Source organism: Neodiprion virginianus, chromosome 6 (assembly GCF_021901495.1).
Source record: "Neodiprion virginianus isolate iyNeoVirg1 chromosome 6, iyNeoVirg1.1, whole genome shotgun sequence".
NCBI lineage: Eukaryota > Metazoa > Arthropoda > Insecta > Hymenoptera > Diprionidae > Neodiprion > Neodiprion virginianus.
This window is the reverse complement of record NC_060882.1, coordinates 22223590-22247402: the sequence shown is the minus strand read 5'-3', so window position 1 is coordinate 22247402 and position 23813 is coordinate 22223590. Positions and strand designations below refer to the sequence as shown.

The window sequence follows — 23813 nt, the reverse complement described above, 5'->3', positions numbered from 1 at the left end:
AGTGAGAATTGTATTGAAATCTTATTACCACCATGTAGTTGCTTCTTCTATCTTTCACTGGAACCTAAATCGAGTCTAGAACGAAGAAGACGCGAAGACACAGATATGGGGTTTAAAGAATTTTAGAAACGATCCGGTTTTTTTTTCTTTTGCTTTTGTTTCTCTCTTTTCGTTCCGTTTGTATAGTACATTTTATTTGTCAACACTTTACTTTGGCAAAGCTAATTATTACTTATTATTTTGAGCATATGTTCCATTATTTTCTTAACATATTTTTTGTTTTTTTTTCCCCGTATTCTTTTCTATAACAACATCATCTCTCTTAAATATAGTAATATATTGAGCATTATGTGATCCTGTATATTATGATAGTAATTAACTTAGCGAATATCCTCACATTCATATCGTTATATTCTTCGCGATATAAACAATAATCTATTCCTAACTCCATTCAATGATCACTACAGAATATAATATACTCGCAATTAAGTATAACGATTTATGTGTTATCATTTACATTTAGTACAAGTTCGCAATAAACCTTCGTACACCTTACAAATAACTGATTAGTGTGCAGATATGTAAAATTAAGCTCTATCTATAATCCATTTGCTAACTATACGACATGAACTTATACGGATGAGTTGTTATTTGTCCGATTATCAATACGTTCTACTCGACGCAACAACCGATGATACAAATGAGATTTCGCGATAGCAAACAATGTTGCGGTAACAAAAAAACTGTTTATTTTTACCAATATTAGTTGACTCGCGCGTAAGAAAACCATCGTAGCGAAAAAAATTATCCCGCCGTAAATTTTCGTCGGAAATAATATTTTGCACCAATTATTTTTTGATAAATTTCGTAGACGTTTTTGTTGTCACTGTACACCACACACGCAACAGTCTTAATCATATTATTGACAGACGATACGAGGGGTGATAAATGCTGTATTATCTACGAAAAGAAATATAAAATTCTTGAATTCCTTCTTGGTATTCAAGATGTAATGTGTATTTTAACGTTAGTTCGAACACTATAGATATGAACGTTACACAGATATGGTTTTAGTATGTCTCGATTATATTACGACATAGGAGTAAATTGATATTTCTGCTTTCAAATACGTCTACCAGGGTGTCCTGCAGCGGTTGCGCGAATAGAGAACCTTTGTGTGTAATTCGAGATTTTACAGGTCAACAGTTCCCCCTTTACAATTTTCAGGCTCACTTTAACGTTTGATTGCGGCTTGCAAGGATTGCAGCGAACGAGTAGGAAATTGAAATTCAAATATTTTCGTCGTGAAACTTGACCGCGACATTTCCCTCATACATATTTCACCGTGGGTAAAGAAATATGAAGATCCCGAAGAATTGCAGGTCTTTACGGATCGCCGGGCACCCTGTTATGCGTATAATAACATAGTTCACAACGCTTACATACGTAAACTTAAATACAAAAATAGTCGCGTTCAAAAGTCTACTCAATTTGCACATTCAATCTCTTAAATATTAAATTTCTATGCCAATAATTTACTTACACATCGATGCCGCGGTATAATGATAATCATAATAACGATAATAATACGGTACAGAGGATTAGAGATATTTGTGACGGTTATTGCGGCCCTAGATTATTACTAATTCCTTTTCTAGTCAGGGTACATAACAGGCAGGGAGTAAAGTATACGACACCTTGTCGTCTTCAATTTGTGACAAATGATATTGCAGGTGAAACTATTCAATTTACGTATATTTCAACAGTTTTTTTTTTTTTTTTTTTTTTTACTTACCTTTCTTTTTTTACCTTCATTCTAAGCTTCTTGTGTGTAAAGCACCAGTTTGTGTTTGCTGATTTTCTTTAAAAAATTATTTACCTATAATACCTATAGATTAATATATGTATTTATATATGTATAGATATATATGCTAATTATTTGTCTGCGTTTGATTATAAACGAATCGTTGATTCGCAAAGGGGCATTTAAGAAATCAGTGAATTATTACGCGCCCTTTCAATCTTCAATGAATTGTTAATTAATCTGCATGATTCTCCTTGTCTGATGTGCAAATTATAATCTATGCGGTAGTACCTATACGGTGTAAAAACGACACCGCGATATTGAATTCTGAAGTTTCCTCGAACGATCCATTGTTTTCCATCTTGGTGAACAGGGAAATTAATAAAAGAAACAATACCGAGAGTTCTATTTTCGGCTTCGAAATTAACGTGCGTGCTGAGAATTTATTACACCTGTAATATTGGCAATGTCCGTGGACTTGTCATTATTAAATTTCCAGTATACATCTGATTAATCGCAATTTACGATGCTATTCAATCTTCCAAACAATAAATCGTTTGACGAACGTGTTACTATTGCCGCGTACACATTATTATTATTAACCATACCTTGCCTAAATTGAACTCCCGCACCTCCATCGATTCCTTCGCAAAATAAATTATTTTCGAAAAATACCCCGCAACTCAAGCTCACTATCATAACTCTATAGCATTAAATTACCGAATATTTTCCTTACCAATAGTTCTCATAATAATAAAGTTATAATCATAATCATCGTAACGATAACAAATTTACATCACGATTCTTTCTTCGAAACGACGTCAATGCGTTATAAGCCTCAGTTATCACTCCAGTTCGTATTTGTGTATTTTTCCTGTTTTTTAAAATCAACGTAGAATTGGTCCAAGCATAAAGCAATTAGCTCGGCTGGCTATTGGAAAGAGAGAGAACAACACAGGTGAAATATTTTTTCTACGTACAATAATCGTACGGTTGTCGATAGCGACGAACGAGGCTTTTCTCAAAAACGCATCTACCCGCAGCGCGTACGTGTACAAACGATAACGAGCATTCACAAAATGTGTAGAAACAACGCGACGTTGATAATCCATAGAACCAAAACCACTCTGTGTAACTCGAGCATTGTTCTCGCGGAATTTTGCGAATTTGCATAATCGTCGTTTTTGTAAGCATTATCCCTCGTCAGGGGCACGCGTGGGTCCATTGTTGTCGTAGTTTGCCTGTTGTAAACCAATCGCGATGTGCTTTTCTGCATCGCCGGGGTGCTCAGCTGATAGTAGACGTGATTCTGGGTTGTAATTTGAGCCAACTGCTTAGCCTTCGTTTTACCCAGCCTCTTCCACGTCGAAGAAGTCGGCTGGGTCGGCAACGTGGCTCTTTCTATTTCTGTAGGGAAAAAAAAGTATATTATGTGGAAAAATAATTATGTACCCATTTGCTGCAACAACGTGCGTACATAGAATACACGTGTAACGCAAGCGGTATGATGATAGGCATGATGGACCGAGCGACGCATACTCTGCAGGATGTGATAAACGAGGAGGCGAAGAGGAATTATTACAAGTACCTAGGTACCTGGGTACATATAATATAGTGTAAGGGAGTCTGCGAAGAATAAATTATGCACACACTGAATCATCGCCATCTTCGCACCGCGTTATAATACTTGTAATATGTTTATGACCGGCACAGGCAAATACAATTTATCTTGACGTTATGTTTTTACGACGGGGTGCCGGAGGTGGTGAAGAAATTTTTCCGGAATAGGGGTAACAACCCTCGTCCGTTCTGATTAATGGAGAAAATAAAAAAGAAAAAAAAAAAAAAAGAAAGGAAGATAAGAAAAAGAGAAAGAAGGTAAAACGAGGAAGAAAGAAAAAGAAAAAAGGACACATTGAATGAAAAAACACAGGGCAGGATGAACGTTCGATGAAAATGCGAAAGGTCGAAGAAGAGGCGTTAAATAAACGTGTATCAATTTTGCATAATAAAACGATCACGTGTTCGATAATAATTTACCGTAAACTCCGAGGGTGGCGTCTGCGCTGCCCATGCTCGATGTAGCCGAGCACGTGTATTCGCCGAGGTCCGTTTTTTCCAACCCTTTGATCTTTAGTTCGATCGTTGTCTTCCATTCCTCCTCGGGGTGTTTTACTTCCCGATATTCATACTTTCCACTGCGTGTGTTGCAAGAAGCATTGTATACACAGGCATACGTATAATATATATTTCAAATCGCTGTATACGTTAATACATATACATATGTAGTATATGTACATATATATATATATATATATTCTACCTCGGGATATTATTTTGACAAATGTACAAGGTACAACATTGAATCCTTAAACCTCACAATCGTCGGCCCGGATTTACATCACCGTGATCTGAATTTCTAAAATAAGGAAATACGAGATACGAGACTTTGTTTGTCAGGGGTCGTTTTACCGTTTCCATTTTCTTTTTTTTTCCTCCACATTCTTTCCTCCCTTTCTTCGTTGTTCTTATTATTATCATTATTGTCATTATTATTGTCATTATTATTATTATTATTATTATTATTATTATTATTATTATTATTATTATTATTATTATCGCAGTCATCGTATCCCCGAAAAGATATAAGAATAGTACGACTTAATTTTAATAAGAGGTTACGTACCTGTTCATAATTACTTGACCATTTCTTATCCAAAAGTTGATAGTTCTCGGATAAGCCTCGATTAGGCAAACTAAAGCAACGTCGGTACCCAGAGGCGAGCCTAGTAATTGGTTGGGAACCGTTGCGCTCGGCGAAACTGCAGAACGTTAGAGAATATAAGTATGATATAGGAATACGTGTACGATACCTGTACAGAGATGCGGAGAGAAACGCGACAAGATAAATAAAAAAAAAAAAAAAAAAAAGGAAGCTATAATTTAAAAAATAATCTACGGTTTAAAACTCGTATACTAAGTTATAATATATCGCGGTAATCCGAGCCGAAAAATATGTCACCATTATTTACACACTCATACATTGCAGTTATATACATATTATACCTGTAATGTATACTATAAAGTACATACATGCATATAGTATATATACCTATAAAATATATTATATATACACACATTGGCGCCGGTATAATAACTGGCGGGAAATATTTTCTCGGTTTAATTCTTTGCCCCGAGTGTTGCTTTGCTCCGTTTGCGTATTTATAGTACATAGTGCGTAAATAATGTATATTATATATATGTATACACCTTGTAGGTAAATACATTTATATCGGTTTATAAATTATCTTTGCATATACTCACAGTTCACTCTAAGATATACCCTTTTGCTCACTGCTGGGGGAACTTCGTTGCTTGCTATGCAAAGATAAGCGCCCATTTGCCTCCTGTCTACTCTATTCAGCTCCAGTCGTTCCCCGGACAAGCTGTCCACTGTTTGATATACAAAAGTTTTCGAATCAGACTAAACGTTCTGCTCTGCACTCTCAAGGAGTCGGTCGCTCTACCCAGGAGGCGGGCAGTCTGCAGCGTTAGAATCGTTCTCTCGGTTCGCCAAACGTGAAATAAAATACATACCCGATTATCATGCTCCGCATGGTAACGTTGATCAAGAGAGTACGCGAACGACGAACGTGCGCGATAAGTCCAACAATTCGCGGAGGTGAAAATTTTACTGTAGCGAAGTAGCCGCGGTGAAATTCTACTACTCTCGAGATAATGCATATTCATTCTATAACGTCTACCTGTACGCTTGAATAGTTACATACGTTGGTATAACTTGTACGCAATCACGGTGCATCAAGTTCTCTCTTGAGTCTACAACGAAGGTAAACGGAAACCGCGCACCTCTACCACCTACCCACCACTCTATTCGACACGCTTGCGATTCCCATAGAAATCCAACGGTGCGGCAAATTTATAGGTCGACTTGTACGAACTATAAACTACCGGCTAAAGCCGCGGTGAGCTCGAACCGCGGGCCAGTTTTCGAATACACAAAAGTGTTTCACCCCTGCACGCTTTAGCCGCGGAACTTGACTGTATTTTTTGGCACGTGAATTAAATGAATACATATACATTATACATATATATGGTATATACGTAATACGTATATTTTATATTCAAAGGTGTATGCAGTCTTTGCGTAGAAAATACATTTCAACAACGATAGTATTCGGTCGAATAACGATAAAACCGAATGTGCGTATCGCATCGGAGATATCTGTAGATAGAGTGTGATATAATACAAGGAAGGATAAAGGGGGAGGGGGGGGGGGGAGGGAATTTTATCCATCAAATGGCCGGTAGTTTCATGTCTCCTTTGCACGTACGAACGTGTGTATACCGAATGTATCGTACATCAGAGATTTTCCGTATCGATGGCATAATAGATTTCATCAAATGGTTTCCATTTGAGTACAGAAATTCTATAACCCACGTTCCTGGGTTGAGGGAGCTGTTCGGAATGTATACAAAGTTGTACCGGCAGTGTACCGGTATAGTTATAGTTATAGGTACGGTTATGCACGAAAATATAAGAATGTATTTGCGTACGCGTAACCCTGCGTAATGGGTGTTGGGTGTGTGGTAAGGGTTGAACCTCCTTGCTACCTAGGCACGTGTAACGTGTATGTATGTAGGAGGGTTCAGGGGGGTTGAAAATGCCGGACGGAAATTGGCGAGACGGAGAATAAAGCTGATATTTGCTATGACAAGGGCAAATATCCGGAAGTCAAGATAAGTAAATATAAGGCAAGGGAAAAATAAAGGAGACGGCGATAAAAAAACGCAAAAAACGCAAATATTTTACCAACCCCCCCGTCCCATCCGATTCCATTCCACATCCCCGTCAGGAAAAGACGCAACGCCGTCCGTGTCAAATCTAATCATACGAGCAAACGAGGTCGCATCAAGAAAACGAAAACGCGCCTTTCACTTTTTATTATATGAAAAAAGGACAGCCCTCGGTAGGACGAACACGCTTATTACGTGTACAGCATAACACAGGTACGTACATACCTACTCTCCGTCTGTATATCGGTACGCATTTCAACCCGCGACTGCAGCGTCGGGGCACAAACTTGACGTCTGCTCTAATCGCACGCAGCACGAGATACGAATTGTTGTTAAAATACAAGCGACTGCTCACCTCGCTCCAATTGCTCGTGCAATCCCCTGACCAAAATGTTCTTATTTTTCTCCCTCCGCCAAAGTACTCGCGGCGAAGGTCTGCCGGAAGCCTTGCAAGCCAGGGTCGCGTTTTCGCCCTCCGACACCGAGACTTCGCCCTCAGAAGTTCCCGAAGTCAGAATATCCGGAGCAACTGCGCGCGACAAGTAAATACGTACATACATACATACATATACATATATATATTTATATAGAATCTAAGGATAAAGGGTCCGACTTCCGGCGAGATATTAACACAGTACGGTTATTGGCATGCCTGTATTATCGGGCCGAGTGTAAGGTGTTCACTGTTAAAAATTTCTCTATGGAACTTCTTACACTGTACCGGAAGTTTTATCCGGATACGAAACAGTGAATTCACCGTTTATTCAATATACAAATACAATAAATTTACTGCACAATTCAGGAAATTCAAATTACTTTTCTCTGTTTTTTTTTTTAAACAAACTTTAGTAAAATCAAACATTTTCATCGTAAATTTAACGCAAGTGCACGGTAATTTACTTCGCTGTACAGAATTTGTAAAGTTGCAATCTCATTTCGTAATTTGACAACTCTTTTGAAAAGTAAATGTGTGGTAAATTCACAAAATCATTTTCAACAGTATTATTATGCAAGGCGTAAATTCGCACCTAATACGTCTACGCAGACCAGCTGACTTAACATGGGTTTCGTGTTTAGCTGACACATGTAGCAACCCTTGTCAGCTTCCTTCAACATCCGAATGTGCAGTCGCCAGGTTGTTTCCTCTTCTTTCCGCCATTTCGTTTGATTTTTTATCTTGTTCTCAACCGATATGAAAAATCGTCCCGAATGAGTTACGATTCGCTGACCAATCGACAGGACCGTTCTATCCTCGTCTCTCAACCAGGCAACCTGCAGCCGATTTTCAAAATAAAAAAAAAAAAGACAATGGAAAGGATATCGACAGATATGAAAACACTCGCTTTTATGCGTTAACGTTACGTACATATTGTTATACAAGTAAATCACATCATACACTGAGAGAAAATTATAGTTCCGGTTACCTCTCAGTCCTGAACTATTTTCATTTTTTACCACAATCAACAAATATGGTTCTAGATAGAAAATGAAAATTAGTTTTCTAGCTGTTACCGGTAAGTCTAGTATCCGTTGCTATTCTTCCTCATTACGATCACTGTTGCTATTTTTTCTTGCAACCGTTGCGAAAATTCAATGCTTGTGCAACGATAAATTGACGTTAAAGCCTTATTTAATTAAAAAAGTACAGTAAACCTCAGAAACTGATTTTGCGTTGCAATTACCAAAAAAGGATCGACGATAGCGCAAAATGATTACGCGTACCTCGCGTATTTTCGTAATCCTAAAAATATTAAAACAGTTTTCGAACGATACCTGTTTTACTGAATTTTTCTAGTTACTATGAATTACAAATGGAATTTCACTCACAATCAGAGTACGTATACCTAATACCTATGAGACGATCTCTATAACTGCAGGTAAGGATAATTAAATTTCTAAAGAACAATGGGTTATTTATCAGCAGGTTGATATCGTATTGTTTAGCACACCGAGGTTGCAGCCCCCCCCCCTTTAGCCCCTCGTCCGTATCTCCTTCCATAAATTGTTCTATAGTGGCCTGCTCGGGCGTGTAATCATCCGCGAAGATGAGAGGCAAAATTTGAAAACTTCTAGCCGGGATCAATGAATATCCGCGGTAAGAGGGCGCTAGCTGCTGGTTCTTTTTCGCTGTGAGAAGAATTACTTGCAGTTCGTAAGTTCGGCTCCTCCACCCCTCCCCGCTCTCTTGTACCCCCGTGATTCTACTTTGTAAGCGTACAAATTCACCGTGGAAAAAAAAGTTTCGTTATCGCGATTTAGTGAGCTTAGTCTCGATCTGCAACACCTACCTGGATCTATGTATAAAGTAAGAGTAATAAAAACTTTCCACGAAAGAACACGTTTATTACCTGAAAAATGAACAACACGATTTGTCAAACTCTATTCTGCAGCATCGTCGTGTCGACTATACACACACACGTGCGCAAACATATTTATGTATATATTTAACGGAAACAAGTTATTATTGTTGTCACTGTGTATGAAAACATAAGAGATTGCACATAAACTTGGAAATCGGTACGCCAGGGTGATTAATATCGACAAGACGACAAGTATAGATTAGATTTGATAAACTATATCATTTAGTAAAGTACCCCTCATACCCGTATTATATACGAGAAAAGTTTTCCAGCTTTCAGACCAAACTTTCTAACGTCTGCAAAATTTTTGCTCTTCCTTTCTCTTTTTTTTCTTATCTCTTCTTCTCTTTAGTTATAACTAAATGAATCTTAATGTATACGTTATTAATGATTCCAATTTAACCGATAACCACGTGTATGTATATATACCTGTAATAATCGTTTATTAACGATCATCCCTAAACATTACACGCACCGCGGACATATTATACGTGACAACACAATAGGCGCGAACGATAAATTATTTATTATACCGAAAGTGTTTACGGTGTTTATTGACTTGTGATAAATTATCCTCCAAGCGTTTCAAAGACGAAAGTATTATCACACGATTGACACTCAAAGATGCAGATGTAACGTTATATTATACATTCGCTATCACCCCGCGAGATTTATTCTCTTCTACACGTACAATAAACAGAAAAAATACTTATATTTAGGCAATAACTCGAAACCCTAATGGAGTGAGAACAATGGCAGCTACCGTCTGTTGCTGTTTGTACAGCGATATCGAATAGCCCTGCGGTATATTCGGTATATAGAAATAAGAAAAAATAAAAAAAACCACACAGCTCTTGCACGGGAGGATAGCCGGGGATATCTGAAAATTTTTCGGTAATATCTTGAGAGTCTCTTGGTCACGAATCTACGTTAGCGCTAAGAGATTGCTCTCTTCTCTTCCCCCCCCCCCCCCCCCTCCCATTCCATTGTAATCATGGAAACAATCATCCGTGGATCTCTCTCGCGCCCGTGGCAAGAACCACCCCCGAATCATCCCAACCCCAGGAACCACCCTCCGCGTTTTCGGTATTCCGTCTCGCTTGCCTCCATAGCAATCACCGATTTGTCTGAATAAGCCCCAGGCAAGTAAATGCCCGTGCCAACCCCTGGGAATCAAGACTCCCACCCCCCACCCCCACCCACTTCCTGTCCAACTACAGTATCCTCCGCCACCTTCGCTCTGCGTGTATTGCATGCAATACGTATACCTCGACTTGTACATGCATGTACCTACCTTCGAACCTATTGTGTAAAGAGCATAGGTGTGTGGGGGTGTGTACGTATAGGGGTGATATTCGCCCAAGTTCGTCGACGGTTAACGGTTAAAAGACTTACCGTTTTGTAACATTCCATTAAACATTATGGATGTTGTATGGATATAGTAGATGATATGATACGTGGGCATTGTAACATTGTGTCTACGTTAAACGCATGTGTGCAGCGACCTGTTTTCGATATTTATTCTACGTGGGAACATCCTCATTCTGTGCGCACGTGCTCTTATAGGCTCTGGTCAATATTATATACGGAGCTTTAGCAGACTGGAGCGGTAACGCGCAAAGAGACGGTGGAGAGAAGGAGAGAAAAAGAGAGAGAGAGAAACTTTTCAAAACCTTCGTTCCCGGTCTGTTTTATAATTAATTTTTCATCTGGAAGTAGTACGCGTTACCTCTACTATACGTATACCGCAGAAGAGATATGCATTATTCATGTATGAATTTGTTTTAATTTCATTTTTACAAGTTCGCGCTCCGTTAAATTCGAGACTCGTATACAATATTGACTCGTGCGCGAAATGAAAAATGGATAACAAAAGATAAAAAAAAAACAAAAACAACATCAACAACGTACGAAGTATTTGGCTCACTGCTAATTCATTCGTCGTTTTTGACAGAAAAAAATGCAATCATTTGTAGCCTCGGTTTGAGTTCCCGCATGAATTCACCGCGAAGGATCAAAAACTCTCGTCGAAAACACGCCCGGTGATATTGAACGCGGAAAATCCGTCTTAATTTTTGTAAAACCAGGGGGAAAAAATAAATAAAAAGAAAAAAAGAAGAAAATAAAAGGGAGCTAAGGAGCGGGTCGAACACCTGATCGGTATAAATTTGAAAATAAATCGAGGACATACATAACGTTAGAGAATTTTGGCACGGCTCCGAGAATCCTAGGTATGTATGCTCTATATACTTGTAATATATATAAAGCAACGACTATTGTATGCGCGAATTTCTTATAGAATGGTATATACATAAAATATTGTCGAGGGAAGATATCTCCGGTTCGTGTGTAGTTATTACATGACGGATGCGTATAGACGGTTGGAAATTTGTAACGTTTACAACGTGTGGCGGGTACCTGACATACACATGCGTAAATAGACATACAATATATACATGTGTATGTGTGTGTGTGTGTGTGTAGATATACATACGCAGTACACATTATACCTATAATAAACACGTACGCATGGGGAGAATTCAATTTAATCCTATTTCCTCTCTTTCTCTCTCTCTCTCTTTCCTTCCTCCCCTTCCTCTTTCTCTCTCTAGCTCTTCCAGAAGGTTGATGGGTTGATGTAAAAGTTTTACGAATTCGTGACACCGACGTCGGTGACAATGATTGAGTGAAGTTGATCTCTGATCTGATCCTGATCTTTTTTTGACAACGATCCATTATTACGTGTCCTCTCTGAGTGTAGGTGTGTATACATACAACGCATATAAGCCAGGACGCAGGTGTACGTATATCGCATACTTTACACCCGGATAGAAAGTGTACGGATGATACTCGCTCTCTCTCTCTCTCTCTCTCTTTCAACTTATCGTTCTTCCCTGCGAAGCAGATGGATCTGACAGTTTGTCATCACGATTTTATTAATCTTCTTCATAGAGTCTCGTTTGCACGTACATATATCTCTTTTTTCAAAGTCATGGAGAACATTCCCTGCTTCTTATATCACGTATGCATGCTTTAAAGGTGTAGGTATAGATTAGGGTGGTCCTTATTTAGGGTGTTGCCGAGTTTGTTTCGGGCCGCTCTTAGATCAACTTCAAATAATTAAAAAGCTTGCCTAATATTTTCAGATTTTTATCTCAACTTTAACCGCTCCCATCAATAGAGTGCATTTTCTCTTTCAAAATACACGTGTTTCGGACACATTCTCGGTATGTGTTTAACTGTAAGAGTAAAAATGTTTAAAATAAATCTGTTATCGCACGATTTTAGCGGGCATTCGTGCTACTATCTGATCAATAATTCACATCATCGTACCAAGTAATCCAGACAAATTGCACACCCACCAAATGGAAAAAAGTGAATTTTTTGTCAGATAATAGCACCAATGTCCGTTAAAACAACGCGGTTATTAATTGTTTTTAACATTGCTACCCTTGCAATAAAACATATACTGAGAATGAAAGTCCGAATCACACGTACTTCAATCGGAGAAATCCACCCTGTTGACGGGAGGGGTTAAAGTTGAGATGAAAGTCTGAATAAATCGGTGGGTTCTTTTCGAATTATTTGAAGTTGATTCGGGAAACGGCTCGGAATAAATCCGTCAACACCCCAAACAAGGACCAGCCTAGTATAGGAATATTTAATACGAATTCGAGTCAACATCCGTATCGAGGAGCCGCGTTATTAGACGTCAGTCGCGGGTGATCCTGATTGATTTACCTGGTAATTGCCAAGTTTTCTCACGGTACAGGAAAGAATGGCTTCCCTGCCGCTGGCCACTGTCACGTTGTCAATCGGTCCAGTGAAACCCGGTAAATCTGGAACAGTATAAGAATTGATAAATTTTTCTCGATTGCTTCGAAATTGAACAGGGTGCAGCTGCGCCCGCGGCCAAATACCTCGAGGTATGTACACACGGAGAGTCAGAGACAGGCCAATGCCGACACCGATGCTCTTATGCCTCTGTATCCGAGGGAGAAAAAGGGCTCAGCACGAGCCAATATCTTGTGCACGATGCAATAGCTTTGTTTATATCGGTTTCCCGATTATATACCTACGCCGATCGGTGAATTTTGCCGACCTCCGGTAGTCCGAACGTACCGGATATAAGTATATACCTACACATACTTGCGGGTATAGAATTTAGTTACAGCTGAGGTAACTTTCGCTCGAAAAGCCATGGAATTGTCGACCGATGGAAGGACCGGAATATCGAAATTTTATAGAGGCGAAAATCTTATTAATAAAATTTAAAAATGTGGAAAGTCCAAGTATGCAAATATAGAAAGTCGAAATAGAGAATGATAAAATGTACAAAAGTCAGTCAAAACATAGAACGGCATACGGTTCTACGTTATCGAGAGGAATTCCGACGATTCTACACTTCGGACCCTTTTATTCTTTTACCTCTCCGTAAATCCGCTTTCAATATTTTTAAATTCTGTAAATTGAGTTTTCGCTTGTTTAAAAATTCTACATTGCGGCCCTTTAATTTTTTGATCCTTCCATATTTTTTTCACCCCCATCCCCCGCCGTGCGCTGCATTCCATGTATTATTAATCCGGTATTTCGCGGGAAGACAAGACGGTCGCCTGTAACGTTATACGGCAGGTATATTCGTAATGCCGGGCGATCAGTTTCCCTCGAATTTCGAGCGATAACGTATAAAATTATGATACCGAATTCGCGATAAGTTATAAAAGCGCGTCTCTTCTTGGCTTTGGCGCGCGATTTATCCCCCTTCGAAAATAGTGTAAGCTTGAAGGAATTCCGGAAGATGGGTGAAAAAATTCTTACCGCCTGTAAGATTATGCCGCAGTACGAGGAGGATGAGCGAGGAGTTCCTCTCAATACGAGAGAGACACGCCCGCCCGTTAAACTAAATTATCTCGAGTTGGGCGAAGCGGGAGTACAAACTGACAAAGACTCCTGCAACGTCCTAATGACTTATAATCAAAATTCAGGGAACGTTCTTGCCTGGTTTACGTGCTGTTTCTAATACTCGGGAAGCTCGCGGCGCGCTTCGCGAGCTCTGGGAACCCTAGGTAAATACCTCGTTCACCGGTCACATGAAATTTCTCGCCAAGCTAATGGTCGCGTCAATAGTTGCGGAGGGTCAAGGGTCAATGTTGAACGGTCAAACTTTGCCGATCCTCTTATTGCTGCCCCTCCGCGGAGCTGTTTGCTCTTATGCTTCATTTTTATTTCGTTATTAAACCCGCCTTACGGCGATTCGCTTTTCTCTCCTCTCCCCTCCCCTCCCATACCCTCACCGTCTCCCCTTCGTACCCTTTTCATTCCATTCCATTCCATTCCATTCCATTCCGCGCCCCGGTGGTTTGCGGTTTACAGGTAGGGGTTCTGGGCTGCAGAGAAGGAAAAGAGCAAGGATTACAATAATAAGATATTCACCGTCGGAGAACCGGCAAAGAATGGTATTTCCAGATTTTCCATGTCTAGAATGTAATATAAGAAAATATCCGTGGAAGCAGCGACGAGGGCAGCGGCGTATCGGCCTTCCTCTTCTTCTTCTCTCCTCTCCTTTTCTCATTCCTGCTCTTTCTCTCCTTACTCGTTCCCCCCGTTCGCTACCCCATAACACCCGCGTATACATATCATATTATTTATTCTACGACGGAAAGATTGGCGAGAAAAATAATTCAATCTCGCCGGCTTATAACACGTTCGCTCTTATAACTTCCTGCATCCGCGTAGCATCTTTCCGTTTTGTGAAATAGATGTTCCTTTAACAAGCCAACTTGTCCTGCAAGAATCAGGATTTGTATAATGCTCACAGATTGTTACAGCCACAAACGTGGCATAAATTAAAGGAAAAGACGATTTTCTCGTGCTAGTTGCATGGAATTTCTATAATAAACTCGAAGCTTGTACAGTTGACTATTATAGGCGAAAATTTTTATCGGAGTAAACAGAGAACGGTCTTTTATAAGCATTGTGTAATTCGAAAGATTTCAATCAAAATTACGGAAAATTTCAAATCCATAGAAAACATGGCACTATATATACAGAGAATTTTTTATTTCTAATAAAAATATTTCCCCTTTAATGATATATTTCGGTTGTAACTGTCGAAAATGTTATACAGATACTCGTAGTAAGGAATTTATTTCGTAACCTGTTCATATTTAAACGAATTATACATTTCATTGTACGAATTTCCGTCCATTCAATATCGAGATGCTATAATTTCGGCGTATAAATATAAAATGGTTGTATTTTACCACCTGAATAGAATCCTTATTTCATTCGAGTAGAAATCAATACACATACATATATATGTATATAAACATTCCGAAGGTGAAAAACATTTGATGGAACGAATTGAAATAGATTCAACGTTGTGTGTGCATGTATATAATATATATCTGTACATAGGTGTATACATAAAACTCGATTCAGTCCATGCATTAATAACTAAGAAAACTTTTTCTTTGCTCGATGTCGGGTGAATTTTTTTCAACTCACTACTCAATTCACTACAAATATTCAATGTCGCAATTATATAATTCCACGGTATAATTATGTAGGTATATGTATATAGGCACGTATAACTGCAGATAAATGCACGTTAAAATTCAATCAAACCTGCTGGCCAAAATATCATTGCACGTATAATATATGAGAGAGTGCAAACGTGTTGCGCAAAAGATTTGCGACGAAATCTGCAACTTCTGTATAATACATGGTGGTATACGTGTACATGTTCTATGGTATTTATAATGTGGCCGGTGAAAATTACCAGATTACAGTGCGAAAACGAGGACGGGCTTAGTTATCGGGATTTTCAAACGAAGCCAATAATAACGACGACGCGTAGTAGTTATTTTACGATATTGACGGCCCGGGAAGGGAGTTCGTTCAAATATAACTGGGTGATATTGCAATCAGTAGACGCAAACTGCATGTAATGATATCGGGATATAAAAATATGTAATCGGAGCATGGGGATCTAATCTCGAGAATTCTGTGTGTATGAGAGAGAGAGAGAGAGAGAGAGAGAGAGAAAGAGAGATATTGATTGTTTGGTTCACGTATGCCTTGGTTTCAAATAATATAAAACAATGATATAAATTATATAAAGGGTACAGCGATCAACATAAAGCACGGGTATAAACAAAGGGTACCAGATTGTACTTAGAATAACATAAAATTAATGAAGAACAAAAGAAGAGATAAAATAAAGTAAAACAGAATAAAAATTAAACTAAAGCCAAGGAATGCTATAAGGATTACTTGGTAACGTTGCCCGGCGATACTAAGTGTAGGAACACGATCAATTACGATCAAATTAAGTCTTTCTAAGCAGGTTATCCCTATGGCAAATTTAATAGCTGTGTAGTCGATTTTCCAATGTGTTGAGAGTAGGTGATAAGCGAATTTCAATTGGACGGGAGTGCCAAAAGTATACGGCTGATAACAGAAACGAGTCACGATAGGTAGATGCACGACGGTTAGAAGTGTGAAACTCATGGGCAGTTGAAGTTATACGACGAGAGGGATGTCTGGAAGGTATAGGTACTGATCTGACGAAGAGTTCCGAGATGTACGGAGGAGAGTTATCATGTAGGACGTGAGAGATTGATAGATGGACTTTATTCACCCAGGGACAGGTCCCCCTAGGCGTAATGAGACGTTAATAAAACTAGACGCTAATGAAACGGGTACAAAAGTAAAATAAACTAAACAAAACAAAACTAAAATAATATCAATAGAAATAACGTTAGTTGTAGCAGAGTTGAAGTAAGCATGATATAAACATATCCAATCAGCAATGTCAGAGTGGAAGATGGAGAGAGAAAATAAGCGAAGTTTACAGATTCCGCGAAATTTGCAGTAGCAGCAGCGGCAGCAGCTAAAGTCTCGTTAAAGCTGCATGGGCCGAATCTGAAAGGTGTATGCGCAAAGCCGGGAAATCTGTCCTTGATTCAACAAACGTCTGAGTTCACCCCGGGATGTTAAGGCGGACGTTGAGAGAACCGTGTGCATCGTCCCTGCAGATTGAAGCTGCGGCGGGTTGCGTACACATACTGAAGGGTTGTACAAGGTTCGCTCTTGCTTCTCTCTCTCTCTCACTCGGAAACTTGTAAACTTGTAAATTAGTAAGTTATTCGAGGGTTAGGGAAAGAAGTTTGTTCGCCTCGGCATCTCCGAGGCACAGGGGTCCGTCCATCGTTCGATGTAGGTACACCCCCAGTTCGGACATATAAGCCTCGAGTTACGGTGATTGGACTATATAGGCGCAGTTAGCATACGAATGTTCGCTTCGTTTGTTTGCGGGGTCTAGGGGACCCTGTTTTACATAGATATTGTGATATTATGCCACCCCGGGAATTCTTACCTCAAATGCAGCCGAGCATCGTCGACTATACGCGAGACGCGACCCTATATTACAGAGAACGAAGACGAAAGCTTCGGAGCTGCGCTTGCTGTACGGGCATGCAGGAGAGGAGGTGTGGCGCACGCGATATACGTACACCATCCCTAAACCATGTGCGACGTCACACCTGCACCAGGGAAAACTTTCGACGTCCGTAACACACCCCGATAACCGTATAATGTAACAATCGGAGGAATTCAATCCCCGCACGCATGTTGACGTAGGTAACACGATTAAGGTACGCGGCGCGCGGAACTCGAGTTGTAATCTACAGCTACATGCCCGACTCTTCGTCAATGGTTGGACGTGTATTATTATGTGTCAGATACTTTATGCTCGGCTCGAGGGAGGCTCGAATACGACGAAGGGATGTCCGGATGGCATAAGTTGGTAATGGAAGTATCCGATACCCCATCATTATGCGAACTTTGAAACGGCTTTATATGAAGTTATAAAGTTAGATCCCTGCCAACTTTAGGCCCACCCCTCAGGTGATGCTGTAACCGTCTATAGTAATGTTTCGTATAAAGAAGGGGGGAGGCGAATTATATCTCGCTAATAATCGGCTGACTGAATATTGAAACCTCGTAATTAGACCGTATTCGTTATCAGCGGGGTGAAATCCGCTTTCGTTGTGTAGTTGTTATATTTCACGTTGCACGAACGCACACATATTGTGCATGTATAGGTTACACATTACGTATATCATCGATGTCCTAATGGTTTTCCAACGTTATAAAGCTGCGAGAGATATTCGAGTGCTGAAATATTCTCCCCAGTTTTAGTTGGCAATTTTTTTTATTCCCATATTGAGTATAATAAATAAATAATCTCACGATATCGTAAATAAAGAACAGGTAAATATAATACACCCCACACGCTTACCGTACAAGCGATAATGAAGGGGGAAAATTGACGGTTAGAGATTTTTATAAACGTGAGGAATTTCAGGCTGTATAATTACAACGTACTTGGAGTTGTACGAAGATAAAAACCGTTTTTCAGATCGCGTGATAAGGTATTACATACATAATTCTGAGAAGTGAAATTTGATTTCGTATCACTTGTGGATACAGTATGTCATACATAAATAATACACCCAATTTAAACCGTATCGGCAGGTAAATGCGAATCAGAGAGGGGAAAATATTGTTTGCTTTTATCCGAGATTCTGCATCAGCGTGTCGAAATCCGCCAAGGAGCAGTCAAATATTTGCCAATGGTAATCAGCGCAGAGCGAGAGTACACACGTACCAGTACCTACATTGGTTTTACGGTTCTCTTTCGAAACCCTCCTCCTCGCGATGGTTTAATTATACATTTGTTTTCCCAGCTTTGCTTATGCCCGCAGTCGTTATAGATACATATATATATATATATACATACAGGTAGAACGCCTCAAGGACGAGATCGTGCGGTAAGCGATCCGGCGATTCATTCAAGTATGCAACCGTAGATCATTTCGGAGTTTAAGGAATAAAAGAAGAATTAAGAAAAAAGGAACGGCATTGCGCGCTGCAACGAGTTACTGGGTACACAAAAGTTTCACCCTGGAAAGGAACAAAGGTGCGGGAGGATGCGCGGCAGGAAGTGGTCCATGGTCTAAACCGGCGTACAATGTCCCAACTTCGGGCGAAAGGTATGAGAAAATGGTAATTAGAGGGATATCCTTGGCAAATCTCGGGAAATCTTAGGTAAACGATATTTTCCCCCAGACTCTCGTATAACGTGAAAAGAAGAAGAATAAGAAGAATAAGAAAACAATGTAGGCACCGTCGCGCACACTCCCCCCCCGAGAGACTCTGAAAAGATTGCCGAAAAGAGTCTCGAGTGTTGCAAAAAATCAAGCTATTCGTTAGAGGTATAATCATCCCGCAGTTTAACAAAGTTTAACCGACTAGGTGCGCGAATTTATATAAGGCGTAACAAACGACGGGCAAACCGGTTAAGAACGCGCGGGCTAGAGAGATTATTATTTTTTATGCATACCCTACTTGTCAATCGAGTTCGTCAACTCACGTACGGCATCCTGAATCCGATCCTGAGCTTCAGATCCAGGTTATTCTCACCGTTAATATACAGAGCGGGGCGGCTCGGTTTCGAAAAAACGACTGCAGGATAGATGACAAATACACGGAGAGCCGTAAACTTGTAAGTGGCAAAATAAAGTTCGTTCCGTGTCCGTGACAGTTTAATTAATATCTCTCGTCTTCAAAGGAAAAACTTCTCAAGCTCCTGGTAAACCACTTGAACTTTTCGGTGTCGTTTTTGCTCTCCTCCCCCAACCTTCGGTCCACTTACTTCGCTTTACGTTTCTTTTCTTATCCGAGACGTTTCAACTCTTTATCGCGAGATGCGCGTACACACCGCGAATGCACGTACGTGGAAGATCGATAAACTCATCGCCATAGGTACACATAAAACTAACCCATTATAGAAATCTTCTTACTCAAAGTGTACTTGAGATAAGAACGTGACGATGCAGAGTTCAATGCATAAACATGTAAAATGAATTCCTCGCCGTTATTGTTACGTCGCGAAACGTCGGAGTGTTTGTTGAGAACTGGATGAAAATCAGCCCTTTGCAGTCCCTTCGAGTAAATCTGTTATAATGATGTTCGAAATTCGGACGAAGATACTCAACTGTTCGGGCTTAGCGAGGTTTGCTCGAATACTTTCCGAGCCCCGAGAGCGACCAAAGCTCTCTCTGCAGATTGCAATCGACCTGTAGAGCGGCGCTTGAGCTTGCGGAAACAGTTGTGCAGGGAGTCGGAGAAAAGCGATTAAGTACGACGATAAGTATCGTCGGCGAGTGAGATCGTTATGGAATATAGTAGGCGGTGTGCCCGTTATACGAGCTGCCGTGAAAGGCGGAAGGCCGCCTTGATAACAAAATAAACCCTATTATACCCTTTTAATATAACAATTATAACAGATGACAAGCTCTCCCCGGGCTCCGACTCCTCCAAATTCGAACGAATGTCCGCAGCAGGGAACCCGACGGTACATTAACGATCGTATCGCAGACCCGGTGTGCGTAGTCCTGACGTTTAACTCACCCGCAACTCGGGATTCAGCCTGTGTTTGCCTACACGCGAGGCACGGTACAAGATTGCAATTAGGAATCGTCGAGAAATAATGATAGACTTGAGTTTTAGAAAGCTCGCAGGGAAAGGTCCGGCAGCCGAGGCGACTCGTCGTCAACGACATCCATGCTTGTCAGTTTCTACCGGACGACGACGTGCGACCGGGAACGCGGAAGTAAGAATGGATAGGTGGGTATAATAGATCCTGATTCTGCGTAGCGACGGGGATGAAATATACAAGCCGAGCAACAGAGACGGTCTTGACCCGCAAGCTCCTTCCTGCCTGGAGGAAGGGACTCACCGTTCTCGTTGAGAGCTTCGTTCGTTGCATATGGAACGCTGTGTAGGTCCCTGACGTTGTTGGAAACTGCGAGCCCGAAATCCAAGTTATGGTCCTCGAGCAGTAAACAGCATAGTAACAACCGTGCCACCCCCATTCTGGAAACAAATCGAGACCCATTAAACCGAGTATAATATTATACTCGTTACGGGGTTGATGTTACGGTGCAGGGCGTCTGTGTATCCATATACATGTGTGTGTATGTGTGTGATACACCCATGTTTGCGTGCGCGGTGTACGTGTACCGGTGATACGTTATACGGGACCATTTGGTCGGGCGGAAATACGTGATTTAAAAAAAAAAGGTAATAAAGAAAAAATACACACGGACCTCTCCGACCCTTTGTAACCTACACTCCCTCCGAAATATTTTACTTAAAACATCGAGTCCTTCCGATCCTGCACCATAAACTACGAGAAGTATCGTAACACCGCCGAAGGCTAAACATATACGATATCGAGGGGCGAATGATGGCGAGAGCGGAGAGCCGAATAATAAAAAGAGAAAAGAGGGAAGTTGAATTTTGAAAAAATACCATTTTCCTCCCTTTGAAGCTGTATCGTAAAATCGATCTCGCGAGGTAAAAAGTTTTCCAATACCTGCTCTCCAATGCCCATTCGCTGTGATTATAGTCCGAGGATCGGTAACGTATATATGTAATAACGAAAGAGAAAGTGCGGCATGTCGGACCCTGCGATGTGTGAGAGAAGACGCGTAGAACTTGACGTCACAGAGAAGTCGTAGAACGGATGAAAGCCGCCGGATGTGGAATGGGTATAAAAATGTGTACATATGTACACGATGTTGTTGTTGTCTTTTTCTTGTTTTTATTTCGACTAGACGTATACATATATACCGTATACATAGTCTCGCCTAGTTTCAAATGTCAGGACTCACTTTCATTCCTCGAAGAAGTCAAAGCAAATTCTGCACGGTTCACGTGCATGCCCGTGATATCTCCTAGAAAGGGAAAGTTCCTCCGACGTTTGTTCGCGTGCAAGATAAAAGGAATAAATCTACGTACGTACGTATAGAGACAGGTAAGTTAAAAATTGAATACGTCCCCGCACACAGCTACACAACCGGCAGCGTATTTATGATACCTAATTTTTTTACACCGAGATCAAAGTTCACGCGGGATTTGTTAGGCGGCGCGGGAGGAGTAATAAATATAAAAAGGTAAAAATGAGAAGCTTGGATAAAAAGAAAGAAAAAAGAAAAAAAAAAACAACGAGAAAGAAAAGAACGAAAAAATATTACAACTTTCAAGACGCGGACAGCGGAGATTTTTTATGTCTCTCCCCGCGGTTTTATATCCCGAGTCTCGGAGATAAACTCTGATAAACCTGCAAGGTTCACGAAACCTGGGGGACGACGACACCTTGAGGAAATCGAAATTTGAGAGCCCGGTCGTCGGATACGCGAACGTCAGACTGCAGCTGTGCAGAGCTTGAATAATATTTTGAATTTTTTTTTCAACATCCCTTCACCGTCGCTCTGTCAATGTAAGAAGGAGGGGGTGGATGGGCGGTTATTAAAAAAATTTTTAATTTCCCTCCGCCCAGCGACATCAATTATCCACAAGCCGGTGTGATTTTTCGCCAAACTTTAACACCGGCCGCGGCCCTCCCGCGGTTTCGTTTTCCCCGAGAGCCGACGTTATAATACGCACTGCAGCAATGTGTACGTGGTAGTCAACCCCTGCACGTGGTACGGGGTGGTTCGGTTCGGTTCGGTTCGGTTCGGAGTAAAAAGTTACTTATTACACGCCGTAAATCACCCGATATTGATTTTTTGGAGGGGTAAAAAAGGCAAAGGTGTAATACACGCGGGTATTTATTTCCAAATCCGGCACCGCGTCCCAGCGGCAATGAAATTAAAGGATCGAATCCCGCCGCGTTCTTCTTCGCAGTCTGTAATATCTGATAAGTACACGTTGATAATCCCGCGCGTAGCCTCCGTCAGTACAGGACCTACGTCGCGACGTCGCTTCGTCGTTCCGTCACAGCGAGTGAGTAATTTCACCAATCAGTTTCGAGACAAAGGCCCGCGTGGCCGATAAGCGGGGATGAAAGAAATCCGTACAGTGGTAATGAGGAGGAAAAAAAAAAAAAAAAAACGCGGAGAAGCCGCGAACAGAGAAGCGTTTTTATCCTCGCGTTGTTATTACACACACACGCACACATACACTCGCTGCAAAACCGCTCACTGTCAGAAAATTCACGGTGTCAATAAAAGTCCGCACCGATGGGTGTAAAATAAAACATCATCGGTGTAAATCGTTCGATTATTGACACCAAGTGGTTTCAAAATCAACACCATAATGGTTTGTACTTCTACAGAATATTTTCGGTGCTACGTTTAACATCGCATTTCTAACAGTACATCCGTCAACTTGATCGGTTGAATTTGGTTGAAAAAAAAAGGGAAAAAATAAAAGAAATTGTACACCAGTATCGCTGTACAGGTATAACGTAATTCGTAATCACAACTCGAGCTGCTCACATTTCACACGCGTATAAGCGATATCATCGGTGCGCCTGATCCCCGGATTTGTTTCTCGAGCAGAGAGAGAGAGAGAGATACGCGCGTGTGTGTTTGTACCTACACCTGGACTTTAGTGAAGATGAGAAAATCGTGGAACAATCCGAGGCTCGTTAAACTTTCACCCCCTGATCCTCCTCCTCCTCCTCCTCCTCTTTGTCGTCACCCCTTTCCGACCCTCCCCCCGTACACCGGTTTGCGTATATCCACCGACGGTTGAGCAGCAATTAATTTACCTTGTAGGAAGGGTGTAGCATAGCTATCTCTACGTCGGGTAGGCTTGTGACATGGGATCGTCGATGTTGGTGGTCTCGCTTTTTTTCTTTCTCTTTTTTCTTTCTTTCTTATACAGGCCCAATACAGGTATAACGTAATATTTTACGATACGACTGATACTCGCTCCGGAATCCTGACGACTCAGCGGCGATGCTGCGACGACGGACG

General features: G+C 40.8%; 1 protein-coding gene across 2 annotated transcripts; it reads right to left on the bottom strand.

Annotated features, from left to right (window-relative positions):
- Positions 1 to 8: 8 nt before the first annotated feature.
- Positions 9 to 23813, bottom strand: LOC124308202 (lachesin-like). 2 transcript variants are annotated; one of them, XM_046770680.1, is made up of 9 exons: positions 23606 to 23813; positions 20786 to 20922; positions 12721 to 12818; positions 7648 to 7891; positions 6975 to 7148; positions 5129 to 5257; positions 4491 to 4626; positions 3845 to 4002; positions 9 to 3211 (listed from the first exon to the last, which is right to left on the bottom strand). In XM_046770680.1, exons 2-9 carry the CDS (start codon positions 20919 to 20921, stop codon positions 2877 to 2879), a joined length of 1410 nt encoding a protein of 469 aa, XP_046626636.1. In that variant the 5' UTR covers position 20922; positions 23606 to 23813; the 3' UTR covers positions 9 to 2876. The 2 variants fall into 2 exon arrangements, with proteins under 2 accessions (XP_046626636.1, XP_046626635.1); XM_046770679.1 differs by lacking the exon at positions 23606 to 23813 and adding an exon at positions 21041 to 21108.

Coding starts and splice junctions, on each gene's coding strand:
- LOC124308202 (XM_046770679.1), bottom strand. CDS start 21,093: ATGGTCCCGTATAACGTATCACCGGTACACGTACACCGCGCACGCAAA. Junction 4,003..4,490: donor GGTCAAGTAATTATGAACAG/GTACGTAACCTC, acceptor CAACACACGCAG/TGGAAAGTATGAATATCGGG. Junction 3,212..3,844: donor CGCCACCCTCGGAGTTTACG/GTAAATTATTAT, acceptor TTTTCCCTACAG/AAATAGAAAGAGCCACGTTG.